This window comes from Gopherus evgoodei, chromosome 2 (assembly GCF_007399415.2).
Source record: "Gopherus evgoodei ecotype Sinaloan lineage chromosome 2, rGopEvg1_v1.p, whole genome shotgun sequence".
Lineage (NCBI taxonomy): Eukaryota > Metazoa > Chordata > Testudines > Testudinidae > Gopherus > Gopherus evgoodei.
Genome location: NC_044323.1, coordinates 110702004 through 110716765, shown reverse-complemented (window position 1 = coordinate 110716765; position 14762 = coordinate 110702004). Strand labels below are relative to the sequence as shown.

Sequence of the window (14762 nt, the reverse complement as noted above, 5' to 3'; positions counted from 1 at the left end):
CATCTCATCACAGGCCAAGGGGTATATTTACCGCTAACAGTCAAAGATCAATTAATTGCCAAAATTAGGCTATCCCATCATACCATCCCCTCCATAAATTTATCAAGCTTAGTCTTGAAGACAGATATGTCTTTTGTCCCCACTACTCCTCTTGGAAGGCTGTTCCAGAACTTCATTCCTCTCTGATGGTTAGAAACCTTCGTCTAATGTCAAGTCTGAACTTCCTGATGGCCAGTTTATATCCATTTGTTCTTGTGTCCACATTGGTAAGATGGATTCCAATCAAAGAGAAAAAGACGTAAATATGCAACTAGTTATTTATTCTGAGATGTAACTGAATGCTACTAACCAATTTATTCACAACTGAGATTACAAAATGAGTGATGCCTGCAGACCTAGGGATGCATGGAGCACAAGCACATATGCATAGCTATGTATACACACACACTGCACGGTATTAAAGCATTGTCCAAGACAGTCAGGATGTTATGTCCTACTGTATGAGCTGTGTCTATATTAAGAGAAAGCAGGATTAAGAGAAATCAATGATAAAAAAGGGGGGAAAGGATTCAAATTGAATTTTTTGATAAAATGCTTTTTCCTGAAAAAGCATATCTAAAGACAGTTTTAATTAAAATGCATTATAGCTCAGATACCTCATCATGGAATAGGGATTATAAATTCTAATTCTATAGTATGAGACAATATATTCATGTAATGTTTAAGAAAAGTTTTGTAAATAAGTTCCAATAGTCCATGGACTACGGACCCAATCTTATGAGGTTCCAGGGGCTTCTGTACAGATTATTTAGGTTAATCTTTCTATCTACTCAATGGGACTCGGTGCTCAGTCTAGAAGATAATAGAGATGCTTAGTTTTGCAGTTCTCAAACTGTGGATTTGTGTCTCCAGAGATAACATGATTGTTAACAGCAAAAAAATATTAACATACATACATACAGAGGAGAGAGAACAGATCTCAACCCTATTGTCCCTCTGCAAATTTGTGTACACAGAGTCAATCCCTTACCTCTCTCTAAAAGTGCAACGTTTCAAAAAGTTCAATGAATAGAACAGGGGTCAGCAATCTGCAGCATGCAAGTTGATTTTCAGTAGCGCTCTGCTGCCAGCCTGAGGTTCCGTCCGCCAGCCTGGGTCCCGGTCACCGGCCCCTCTCAGCCCAATTCCGGCCTGGATGGACAGAACCCCGGGCCGGCAGTGGGCTGAGCAGGGCCGGTGGCCATAACCCCAGACCAGCAGCAGACTGAGCAGCTCAGCCCACTGCTGGCCTGGGTCCTGGTCGCTGGCCCCGCTCAGCCCGCTGCCAGTCTAAGGTTCCATCTGCCGGCCCCTGTAAATGTAAAATGTATTACCAGAAGACGAAATTACAGTGAATAAATGAAGACTTGGCACACCACTTCTGAAAGGTTGCCAACCCCTGGAATAGAAAATTGCTGGGGGCAGAATAGACCTGGACAAGGAGAAGTAGTTTGGAGATAAATGTGATAAGGGAGGGACAGGCAGTAGAAACAAAAGTGAAGCTGTTTGAGCAGCATATTTCAGAAGTCTTGAGGTCTTTCTGAGCATAGCCTTCATTGATTTGAGATCTACCATACCATTCTCTCACTAGAAGGGAAAACCTATAATGGCATTAGGCTGTAAAAAAATCCAGTTGGGGAATAAGAACCATTCAAGAAATATGTTTCCTGCTGATGTTTTAAAAAAAAAAAAGTCACACCAGTGAACTGGTGGAAGTCACTTAAGCACTCGGATTCAGAGACTGTTGAAGTGATAATTGCACTTTTAACAGCAGTAGCTTTTTCTGACAGTGTAGAAAGAATATTTTCTTCCTTTGGACTAATTTATTCCAAACTGAGAAATCATTTGGGACCTGAAAAAGCAGGAAAGCTTGTTTTTCTTTTCCAGATTATGAACAAACAAGAAAATGAAGGTGAAGATGACAGAGTTAGCTGCAGAAGCCAAAATGTTAAGTGTCTCATATTGACCTAGCTGACAATTTTTGTTTTTGTTTTTAAATATTTCATTTAACTATTTTAGTTAAAAACAATTTTAGCAAAAACAAGCCTTGAATGTTTAAATGAATTCAAAAATTCGTACGTTTCTTGTGTTAAAATATTACGTTTGCTGTTGAAGAAAAAAATCCAGAATACATACCGTTGTTTTAGTTAAATAAAACAATTTTAAAAATGTCTGTCTGGTGATGTTCTCCTCCTAATACAGCATGACAAGGAAATTCTCCAAATATTAGTGATTACCCTGTTGAACGGGAGATAGTTCACATCCCAATGACTTCATAAATATTTGCTTCAATTATCTTTGATAAACGAAATAACCAATCATTCATTTTCTGATACAGCTATAAAACTAATCTGAAAAGTTTTCAAAATAAATCACTTAAAAAAGGTACAGTGTGTACCATCTACAAATGAAATCTACAAATGAAACCTATATCTATCTCCAAGTTGTGAAGAATATCTATTAAGGTTATAACAACCAACAAGGATGCACTATCATGTAGAAATCCATGATTAAATCGAGTCTTCCTGACTAGTGATTTAAATCAAATCCACCCTGAGTGAAAGTCTCTTGCCGATATACAGGGGCTGTGAAAAGGCATATTCATGGTAAGCAAGTTCTTGCATCCTATTTCAGCATGCTTTTTGTGTTCACTGAAATTTTGGTCCACCCCCAGAAGAATATGCTTATGAACTTTTCATATAGGAAAACCTCAAGACAGTCCAGGATATGCCTATGCAAGACAAACCCTCCCCACCCCACAGCTTACAAGTCCTCTCTAGTCATCACTCATTGATCAGTCACCAGGCAAGTAAATACTTCTTTGACATAGACAGATGGTCGTCTACCACAGGCCTGGAAAAGTTCCCTCTTCCAATCCTGAACCTCCAGCAGATTAACATCTTCTAATGACACCACTACCTGAAATAGTGTTAAGACCAGCACTGTTGAACGGGAGATAGTTCACATCCCTGGAAATAGGTCCCTGGGCTTATGGGCACCAAACCCACCCCCATCCAGATCAAAAAATATATTTATTTTATTTTAAAAAAATTCCAAGATTTTCCATTGTATTGGTGGGCTGGTGACCTAAGCTGCAGGTGCTTATCAACAGGCAAATATGGACAAAGGAGATAAATGTGGATATGGAGAAAATAAAAGTATAAATTTTATGGCCTTCTTGTGACACGATGTTAAGAGATATTTTTATTTTCCTAGACCAAAAAAAAATAAAAAAAAAAGCAGCCCTTTATTGCCTTTGCAAGGCTGTCCACATCTGCTGCACCAAGCAGCCCTCCAATGGCTTTTGGGATGAAGGCCCTGAACTAGCAGGGGGAAAGAAAAAAAAATGTTCCAAAGAAGACCAGCTGCAGGATATACAAAATGACTTTAGCCACAGGTCACACCACCAGTGAGAATTCCAGAGGCAGTTGTTGGAGCTGGACAGGAAAATGGAGCATGACTGGCAGCAGCAGAAGGAAATGTTCAAGCAGCTGCTTAGCCTGATAACCAGTACCTTTGCCAGTGGACTCTCCTCCATGCTAACATACCCAGCAGTCAATGCACCACTTGACAATTCTGGAGTGAGGTTGGCAATCAAACTCCTAGGACAGAAGCGAGTACAGATATATGTATTCTGTTCATTCTACCACCGTGCAACAACAGGAGTAGTAGTATGAGAACACTGGTGATGTGCAATTCTATCAACAGTGACATCACACTGATTTACTTTGTTTTCACTGTACATTTCACTCTTAACATTTTCACTCTGGACAGTAGCAGCTGGATTGGCTGCATTTGGTTTTACTAAAGTATTTGACTGAACAATCCACAGGTGAGCGTGTTTGGGAAATAAGAGGCAGAAAGTTTAAATCAAAAGGTTTTATTCTCAGAACAGCAAACATGTCTAAGTCTACACAGTACAACATTCTACAGACTCACATTTTCCCACACAAAGCAGGATGTAGGCACACAAGCCATCCCTTACTTCCCTCGTTCTCCCAGCCCCAATGATCAAAGGCACACTCTTAGGTTCTGGTGTACAGGCAGCCAATCTTCAACCCATTCTTGGAGAATGTTCTCCCCATTATGCTTACGTATGTTGTGGAGTGCACAGCAGTCCCAATAACACAAATGTCAATGTACACACTGCATCCAAACAGGTTTGCAAGCAGTGCCAACTTACCTTCAGTTGTCCAAATGTACATTCTACCACCATCCTGCAACTGCTTAGTAAGCAAATTATCCTAAGTGCACTCTAACATCAGGGTACAACTTCACTTGCACCTTGTGGGGGGAAGGAGATGGTCACAGTTGACAAAACTGGTTAGCAACCAACCTGCAGCAGTCTGAAGTAAGAGCCTACTTTTGGACTCCCTCGTCTCCATGTCCTGACACTGGAGGGTTGGGTCTGCATGACAGTGTATATCCTCTCTGAACTTGTGCTCCTGATCCAACATCAGGTCAACATAAGAGAATCTACAGCTATTACAACCTGCATCAGCTGTCTCAATTCTGCTGTGTCCGCACCAAGGCCTGCTGCCACTTTCTGACGGCCACTAGCTGCTTCCAAAATGCTCTCTATCTGTCTCCAGTTCTGAAAATAGGCGTTGGATTAACAGTGACAACTACTAGAATAGGTCTTTATCCTGATCTGGATCAATGCCTTTGACAGTGGATAGAACAGAGGTGAAGATTGAAATGAGGAGTTTGCAATGCCAGAAGTGTTTAAATTCTCTGTGTTGGTAAGCAAAGAACTCTTCCACACAGGGACATGGGAGGGACAGATAATTTCTTCCAAAATACACCACAAAACAATTCATGGAGTGGTATTGCACTATGAATCATGGGATATGCCCTTGGAAATTCTAGCATGTAACCAGGATGCATGCACCTACCAGATATGCCTCAAGTGTGGCTTAGCAGCGTAGATGCTTGCAGGAAGGTTTAACTAACCCAGGTTCTCAAGTAATCTCCATGAAGACTACAAAAGCTGCTTCAGTAGGGAAAAGAAATAGCAGGTTGATGAGCTGGTGGCAAAATAAAAAGCAGCATGACAATGAGGACTACAGGCACCAACAATTAGTAAGTGTTAGAACACCAAAGCACCAACCAAAAAAAAAAAAAAAGGTGTCACCGAGTGCCAAAATACTGACAAAAGTCAAGCACTGAAGAATTGCACCAAATATCAGAAGCCAAGATATAAGAACTTCAATAAGTTCCAGACTTGACTGAAAGACAAAGTTGGTATTGAGAAAGGATACCTCAAGCAATTACTGGGATCCAGAGAAGAGCTACAACTGCTGATGTGGTACACAGCTCCTCTGCAGTTAAGGAGGAGCTGACTGAATTGTTTTCAAGGCAGCAAATACATACAGCAGAGGGAGTCACAAGAAATAACTAGTGGGGACCTGACTCACATTCTTCTTTGCTACCACCGCCCTTAGAGGTTAAGAGTTTGGGGAGATTCTACCAACTCTCCACTCTAGAGTTAAAACACAGGAGTATCATGCACAGATCACATATTTAGAGAAAGTTAAATTTTAACCCACTATATCAGGAGTCCGACTGATCCAGTTCATGGCAGTTTGAAGAACTGGTACTTTTCTCTGATGGCTGATGTTCTGGGCTCTAAAATCTACACTTTCATTTTGTAAGTGTTTAGCCCTTATAGTTCCAAAGATATAGCTTTTCCCTTTTAATATCTACCTGACCCTACAGACATGAAACAGCTCGGAGAAGTGTGAACTGCCTCACTCATTTCAACAGGCTAACTAAGGTACAGTATAATGAAAATTTTAAATGTAAGCATTGTTAGCTATTACACTGCTGATTACAACATACAAGGAAGGAGAGGGGAGATCACAATACAAATGTCTATTCAATGGTGTCTCATGGGTGGAACTGGGACAGTATCAATACTTTTCTCTCTATCTGATTTGACCTCTTCAGATAATGCCACCCATCCCCAACCGCCTCACAGAAAGAAAGATGCTTTGATCCAGGTGGCTAAGTCTGAAGATTATAACCAAACAGAAAGGCAACTTTTTCTTACAAAAAAAAGCAAGCCACAGTTTGGAGTCAATACAATGCATCATGACACTGTCACGTCAAGAGGCTGAGGTACCCTGAACATGCATGAAAGAAAAAGCTACAAACCTAGATGGGTCAATCTCAACTGAAGCTCATGACAATGCTATTAAAATTATAGTTGGGCTCTAATCACTGTAGATTCTTATCTCTGAATAATAACGGTGTCATGCTTCAAATTGCTATAATCTCTTTTCATTAATATAAAAATATTTTCATCATCAATATGCTAGCACATACCCAGAGCATGAACTAAATGACAGTTATGAAAAAAATTCTAAAAATTAAAAATTATATGTATATGCATATTATCTCATAGGTTAGCTAAAAAACAAAAAGAAAATGAGTGGAACACATTCAGCGTGTATGTTCCAACCAACCTTTAAAAGAAAGTCTCTAATGAGCAGACTCATCTGATGACTATTCATCATATGACAGATGCCAAAAGTCTACTGTCAACCCACAGTATCTGTAATTTCACAGCATGATGAATTCTACGATATACACATTTAATATTTTCATTAGTTACAGTCAAGAAACATTAGTAAAAAGTCTGTTATATAAATCTGAGGAGAAAGGTCCAAATATCACAGTTTAAGAACTGTAATGCATGATTACAAAACACTCAGATGCTGTTTACACTAAGGGACTGTAAATTCATCAACAAATCCTACTGTCCTGCTGCTGGCTACAACTAAGACAAATAAGTAAAAAAGTCATTACATGCCATAAGACTGCAGCGAATTCAGCATCCTATTCTGAAATAATTCTAATTTACATACTTCTAAATGTTACAAATATAATTGCATGAAAAATTCAGACTGCATTTTAACAGTTTTCCTTTGAATTTATGTACACACATCTAGACAAAGTGAAAGCTAATAGCTAAAAAACTAAAAATGATTACTCTTCTGCAACTGTACAAAGTTATTCTAATCAAAAATTTCAGTCCAAAGACTATTAAGAACATGAAACTAGAGATGGGAGATTACTTCAGAATTACCTCAATTCAGCTTGATCAGCCATTTCCCCTTACGTTACTGTAGCCATCAACATAGAAAAAAAAATCTTTCTGATACCATTTGTTTCTGTACTCTTAAAAGCATGATCTAAAGAATCATTCCTTATTGGTGACTGGAAAAAGAGGGCAAGAAAAAATGCTGCATCATGGAATTAAACAACTCCTATTACTGTAACCATCTTTACATAATTACCAAAAAGCAAGTGAGGTAAAAATTTACCTACGGTACTCTGGACAAGGGGTCTGAAGCAAAAAAAAAAAAAGGAATAAGCTAAAAATAAAATCCAAAACATTAACGAAAAGATCTATGCTTTAATATCAAGTTTTAAGAGGACAAAAAATTATAAAATATGAGAATTCTAGCTAACTGTAACCCCAAAAAAGACATGTTGAAAAGTTTGTTTTCACATTCCAGAAGTTTGTATTCTGTCACTCATTTTGCTAGTTTTGAAAGTAAACTGCAAGAGTTCACTGTCAGAACCAGAATCTCATGGGATTAGGCTCCAGGAGAATAGACTTGTTACAATATGTTAATTTATCCAGACAGTAAATAGTATATGCATGTCTAAATACCACCTCCTGACTCCAATTTCAACATAGTGTCTAGTTCCCATTAAACAATTTTAGAAATACAGGGACCACTGACAAAGAGGAACAAGGGTCTGAGAGCTCCTATCCTTAATACCGAAGCCATTTAAGAGTAAAAACTAGGCAAATTGTTGTCCAGGACACACATCCGTGGCCATTCCACTCATTAGTTAAGTGAAAGGCTCCAGAGAAGTTAGTCTTGCATTGTATTGTGCTCTTAAGGTTGCTCAGCTTACCCCTGGTGATGGCATATTCCACTCTTAAGGGCCTTCCACAAGAATGAATTATGAGATGAAAGATGGCATTATGGTTAAAGGCACTGGTTTGGGACTCAGGAGATAAAGGTTCAATTTTTAATTCTGCCACAGAATTCCTACGTAACACTGGCAAAATCACCTACTCTCTAAAATGAAGTTATTATTAATTCTTTATCTCACAGGGTGGGGGAATTGGGCAGATGTATTCATGTGGTTTGATAAAAAAGGCACTGAACTAGGTCTCCTGAGACCTAGATTCTACTCCTGGTTCTAGCAGGGACCTACAGTTTCACCTTGGGCAAGTCACTTTGCTCTGTGCTTGTTTTCCCTCCCACTCTTTGCCTATATTATTCATTTAGAGTGAAAACTACTGGAGTTAGGGACTGTCTATGCGTAGTACTGCATCTATCACAATGAGGCCCAGATCTTGGCTGGGGTTTCTAGACACTACTGAAATATAAGTTACAACTCTTGTGAAGCTTTCAAGTACTGTGGTGACCACAGACAAATAGTTAAGATAGAGGATTGGGGTTTGTCAGCCTCAAATGCAGCTGAAGGTTGGGATGCAGGACAAAAGGCAATTTCTATAGCTTAAACAATGAGGACCAGGGCCTCGAAATGGACAGAGCAGCATGAAGTGGTCTCAGTGTTTTTTTTCTTAGACAGTGTCTGTTCCATTTTGTTTCTCACAGCTGTCCCCATACTCCATTTTGTTGTTGTCCTCCTCCTGTGGTAGCCTTGCCCTGGCTGTTAAGTTGGTTACCAGGGCCACTGTCCTTCTCAAAGGGAGGGCCACTTGTGCTGCATGCTAAATGGGACCACTGCCCTGTTCAAAGGGTTAGTCCTGTTATCACCTCGTTGAACCTGGGCTCGGTGTAGGGCAGGCAATGTCCAGAGCTGCAAGACCTATTGTGTTTTTAAGTTCCTGGGCATAAGTCATAGGCCTCATGTGCTTTTGAGTCACCTATTGCACAGAACTCTGCCCAGACATGTTTCTGTGCTCACCTGCCTGGCTTTTCCCTGTGCCTCCTCCCCTGTGACAGAGGGAGCCTACCAGGATTACTGGCAGGAAACTGCCTGAGTTTGCCTTTAAAAACATTTTTGAAACAAACATCAGAAAGGTTCCTGCATTGCTGCCTGGTCTGATCAGCCAGGGGTTCTGGGGAGTCCTTTCTCCGCTCGTTTTATTTTTTGAGTGTACTCCCGTTTTTTGAAACCCCTCCCACGAAGAACGAATTGCTACCTGAGAGATCTCCTGATAATTGAGACTGTACCAAGCCTTCTGATGTTCTTGCTGCTGCCTTGGGGACTGCTAAGAATCCCTCTGTGAAACTTTCCCTACTTTTATTTTATTATTTTAGCTGCTGGCTCTGTTTTCCCAGCACACAGACTCAAGCTAAACCTTGGTCTGTGTCTTAAAACCTCTCTTAAACTCCGCAGCGCTTTGCTGCTAAAAATAAGTTTGTGCCGCTACTAAGCTCTGCTCCTGTGGGCTTTGCCTCGGGGTTCCCTCCTTTCAGCTGTATCCCTTGGCTACAGCCACCATCCCCTGGCTTCCTTGGGAGCTGTATCCTGGGCACATACCACTCTGCCCTCTGTGACTTCCCCATAGCATAAGGTGCACCATAGGTTTTGTTTCTTTAGTTTAATAAGTCATAGTTTGTTAAGATTGTAGAGCTTGTAAGTTCTCCTGCCTTGTTATAGTTTACTGTTTTGTTGCTCCATATAGTTGCTTGTTATAGTTTTGCTTAGAAATGCGATATTTGTTGTTTTGCCTAATCATTGGTTAAGATAGATAAGGTTTTTGCGGCTTAAAATTCATCTTCCCGCCGTCCCGATCTCTCCCTGAGCTTTCCCGTGTCTGTTTTTCCCCCGCTCCAATCCCACCCCCGTGTACTTCGCCGTGTCTATAGACAAGGTTTTTGCCGCTTGAATTCGTGTCCGTTTTTTCCCTGCTCCAATCCCCTCCTCTGTGTACTTCTCCGTGTCTATAGATAGGGTTTTTGCTGCTTGAATTCGTGTCTGGTTTTTCCCCTGCTCCAATCTCTCCCTCTGTGTGCTTCTCTGTATCTCCCTGTTATAACCCTTTGCTGTTTTTTCCCCCGCATCTGCATCACCCTCCGAACTTCCCAACTCCCCCCCCCCCGTGTCTGCATCACCCTCCGAACCTCCCAAACTCCTTGCTGCTTCTCCCCTGTGAAACTTCCCAAACCCTTTGCCGCTTTTTTTCCCCCTTGTTTCTGGTGTCCGCTTGTTGCTTAAACCTCTCTCTAGCCCTTCTTTACACTTCTCCGCTGTCCCTCCCCTACCGAAGATCACCATCACACTGCTCCATTGTCCTTACCTTGCAGGGATTCAGAGGCCCTCGCTACTTCCAGCTGCATTCTCCTCATCAGTTGCCACTAATCATTCACTCCCCTCACCCCTCCTGTTCCTTGACAGATTATCTGCTATCCTAGCCTCACAAATTAAGTCATTACTTTTCTTTTATACCGTTACATTGTATAAATTCACATTTTACTTGTAATTCTAACACCCCATTGGTTGCTTCCACTTTTCTAATATACTTTGTATTTGCATTGATACTATTGTGTTACGACCAGGGAGGGGAGATTGGCCGATGGAGACTCCGGTGACTGTGGGGCTTGCTTCCGCTCCATGGTCCGATCACGCATCCGGGCGGAGTTCCTCTGGGCGGCGTCCACTGGCTCCCTTGACGCCTTCGAGGAGCAGTGGGCGCTGTCCGGGGTTCTCCGCTCGGTGTCCCCGTTAGGTTCCCTCCTTCTGACCCTTTGACCTCACTCCTGTCCCTGTTCTTTTATTAGTTGTCCCCCGCACTCAGTGGGTTCTGTGGCCCTGTGATTCCTCCCCTTAGGCTGGGGGAGGATCCTTTAGCAGTGGGGCGGGCAAAGCCCGCCCACTTCCCAGACACCCAATAGGTACATTGAGTATAAGGCCACCAATCACTTAATACATTCTATCTAAAATTGTTGACCATTTTATATAGAAGCTACCATTTTATTGTGCATTTCTTTTTGATACGCTTATTGACTGTACTATACCCCACTGGGCTGAACCCCATTTACTGTACCCCACTGTTAGAACTCCCTACACTGTTCAATAAGAACCCCCCCATCATTGTCTATTGTAAACACCCTATACACCCCATCCCATCGTATTTCATTGTTAAATTCCCACCACTTCCTTTTTCCTTTAATAAAGAAATTAATTGGCACCCCACCTGTGTGGTAATTGCTCCCCAAGATCCCATATACCTGCTGGCAGGGACAGACAGGAGCTGGACTGCCACATGTCAGAAGCATTGCATCCTCTTAGTCTGAGGTGGCAAATGCATGCAACACTGTAGCCAAATCTTGATTCAGGTGAAGATAAAAATAATAGTATTTCTGCTAAGAACCCCATGCAGATCCTCTTCCCCCAAGAGAGCACAACCTTGACAACTGGAGATAGATGCTACCAGCAAACACTGCTGTCAATTCTTCAGAGTGCTTCATCCTGCCAATTAACACTACCTCCATTTACCTAGAGCCGAGGTTGTCAAAGTATGGAATGTATTCTGGGAGAGGAATGAGAAGCCTTAGGGAAAGGGGCCAGGGGGAGAAGAGACTTACTGCATACACTTTACCCACAGCAATGAATAATTAGCAAAGTTGATTCCTCCATACAGGTTCTCGGAGGGCACTGTGTACTTTGATGGTTTTGTTTAAGCTTGCATAGAATTATACAAAGTTGTTGCCATCTATACATTAATCTATTTGCTACAATGTGGTGTCCACATTTAATTGTGAGCATCAACCACAATCAGAGTTTTGCTTTTATTATAATGGATTGTTTGCTATGTTTGAATCAATGCCTTACTATTTTTAATATTTAGTGAGTTACATATCGATTTTTTTTAAATCAGTATACAAACTTGTATGGTGTGGTGCATAAAACTACTACAGACATAAGGGGGGGGGTATGATCAAATAAGATTGAAACCACTGACAGACTGAGTTTCAACCATCTATTTTTCATCCATTTCCCTAGTCAAGCAACTTATACCCAAGGCTATGAGTTGTCACGGATTCCGTGACCTCTGAGACTTCTGCAGCAATTGATGCTGGGGGAATTTCAGCAGCCAACACTTGTGGCAGAAGCAGTTCCTGCCCTGGCCCCTGCCTCCTAGGAGCTGCAGGGACGCAGAGCCATGTAGGAAGCCACTACCAGCTGCGCCAACCCTCCCTCACCGTGGGGGTCCCAGGCCGCAGCCCAGCACCCCACCATCCCCCTCCAATGGGCGTCCCGGCCAACCCCCTCCCCCAACACCCCCAGACCCACCCAAATTTTAGTCACAGCAGGTATTTTTAGTAAAAGCCATGGACAGGTCATGGTCCCATGATTTTTTGTTTATGGTACGTGACCTGTCCATGACTTTTACTAAAAATATTTGTGACTAAAACATAGCCTTAACAATACTATCTGAACTTGATAAGGAATTAAAGAGCTGGATATCAGCAATATACTGATGATACTACAGTAACTGCCTCATACCCTCAAACTCATATGTATGTTGATGAAGATAGAAAATAAAACCAATTAAAACGGCTCCTACATCAGCTGTTCATCAAAGTTCTCGGTCATTCAAAACAGTGATCTTAAATAATTTATTTGGGGTGTGTTTAGGATTTTTGATTTTTAGACATGTAGGAGAAAACCCACGCACTGGTTTTCAAAACAAGACAAACTGCTCCAGAGACAGTGTTGTTCTAGGGAAGTTACTTTTCCTTTACAAAATAACTTAGATAAAATAGTTAAACCTACATATCTGTGTAGTAGACAATTAACTCTTCAGTTTGTGCATTCTGACATTCCAGGGTTTCTACCCAGAATCCAAAAGTTTTGGGTTTGCTTTTCAGTTCTACTTACCCTGTTCAGTCTAGTGATTTCAAAGTTCAAAAGAGAACTATTTTCTGCAAGAAGTGAACTAAAATGTATTTTAAATCAAATGTATTTTTAAATGTTGCTAATACAAAAACACATGAAAGCCTAATGTAAGATGTTAAAACTTACATACTGTTTCAATACAGGCTAAAATAATTATAAAATACTAATACTAAAGTTTTCCTTTTAACTTAATCCTATTTAATTTTAAGCCCACATTTGCAGGTCAGCCAAATTTGTCCTGTCCATTTTGTTGGGCTGCTGCCTATCAGCTTCTCCTCTCCAATGAAAAACCCACCCCTAAACTCTTCCTATTCAAATCCCTAAATGTCTCTGCTGTGTAAAGGTAGCTATGGGAAGAGTGAAGGGAAAAGTTGCCAGGCAGAGCAAGTTATCAGCTAAGGTGACTTCTAGTACTATGGCAGATAGGCCAGCTCCTGTCATTGCAGCAGAAAGTCTACATTTTCTTTGCTAGGAAATATTAAATTAAGGATGAACACCTATTACCAAGGAGACAACCTCAAATTGAAAAATGTCAGTCTGAAATACAGTCAGTTTTCAAAGCCAGGTAAACAAAGCTTTAGTTCTCACACTCATCTGAGTCCTCCTGCCCATTTTCGTAGTTTACACATCACGTTTCTATTTAATGTATTTACTCCAGGCTAACTGCTCTGAAAGAGCCACAAACAGCAATTTGCCTACTACAGTGCAAAACTGATTATACACTAAACAATGTCCAAAACTGAAAGTAAACACCGAAAAGGGAAACGAATCTCTAGCTTTTGTTATACTGATCTCCAGTACCACTAAAACCATCGCAGGTTAAAAACCCGTTATTTGTAAAGTTGACGGTGTCCCTTTCATTCGTCCTCCCCGTTAATTCTCTCTGAAAAGAGAAAAACCCGCTGACGCTGTTAGACGAAGTCTCCGCGCCAGGCAAGGCACCGCACGGCTAGAAACACTGACCCTGGCACAGCGCATCCCCGGGGACCCACCTGCGGGATCTTCTTCCCGGGATCGTTGCCGAGCCCGTGGCAGAGCCGCAGCTCCTACCCCGGCCTGCTCCCCACACAACGCGCTGTTTTCCCGGCAATGGAGGCGGCGGGTCACCGGGGAAAGGCTGCGAGGAGCCGGCGATGGCGCCCTCCGGGGGGTGGGGCAGCGAGGCGGAGAAGGCACCGAGCGGCCGCCCCCTCAGCCTCAGCCCCACCGGCAGAGCAAGGCCCTCGGGGCTCCTGCTTGCCCCGGAGGCTCCGCTCGCCCCCGCCCGCCGGTGCCGGGGGAGGGGTGAGCCCCAGGCCGGGGCGAGCCAGCAGCGTAGGGCGGACCCGGCCTGCCCGGTGCCGACCTCACCTTTGCGCAGCTCCCGCTCCCAGACGGTGACGATGAGCCCCGAGTGCTTGCGGTGGTGGATGAGCCAGAGGCTCAGCGTCTGCACGCTCTGCTGGGAGTTACTGAGCTCCGAGAGCTTCCGCTCCAGCGCCGCCTCCGAGAACGCCGCCATCCCGCCCTGCCCGCCCGGCGGGGCCCGCGCCCGAACCCGACCAACCCACCGGCCCCGGCCCCACGAAACCAAAATGGCGGCGGTCCAGAGCCCGATTCTCTCCGCCCCGCCTCCTCACGTCACTACCGGGGCGGGTCTGGAGCGGGGGGGGGGGTGGAGCGAACTTCTCACTTCCGGATGAAAGATAAAGCCCCGCCCCTGCCCGGGGAGAGGAGGAGCGGAAAGCGCGAGGGCACAGGCAGAGCCTGACCCGTGTGGGGCACGTGTGTTCTCTATCGCGTCCGGAGGTGCAGCTTCAGCCCCCCGGCCTGGGCAGCAGCCT

At 43.0% G+C, this 14762-nt stretch overlaps 1 protein-coding gene across 3 annotated transcripts in view; it reads right to left on the bottom strand.

Moving 5' to 3' along the window:
• RPRD1A (regulation of nuclear pre-mRNA domain containing 1A) overlaps window positions 1-14512 on the bottom strand; it is a 71384-nt gene extending 56872 nt beyond the window's left edge. For 2 of the 3 annotated variants that reach the window (XM_030551484.1, XM_030551485.1), the window contains exon 1: window positions 14290-14511. In XM_030551484.1, the coding sequence (XP_030407344.1) occupies window positions 14290-14440 (151 nt within the window). In that variant the 5' untranslated portion in view covers window positions 14441-14511. Of the gene's footprint in view, window positions 1-14289 lie in introns of all 3 variants that reach the window. The other variant, XM_030551483.1, reaches the window with a different exon arrangement.
• Window positions 14513-14762: the final 250 nt, after the last annotated feature.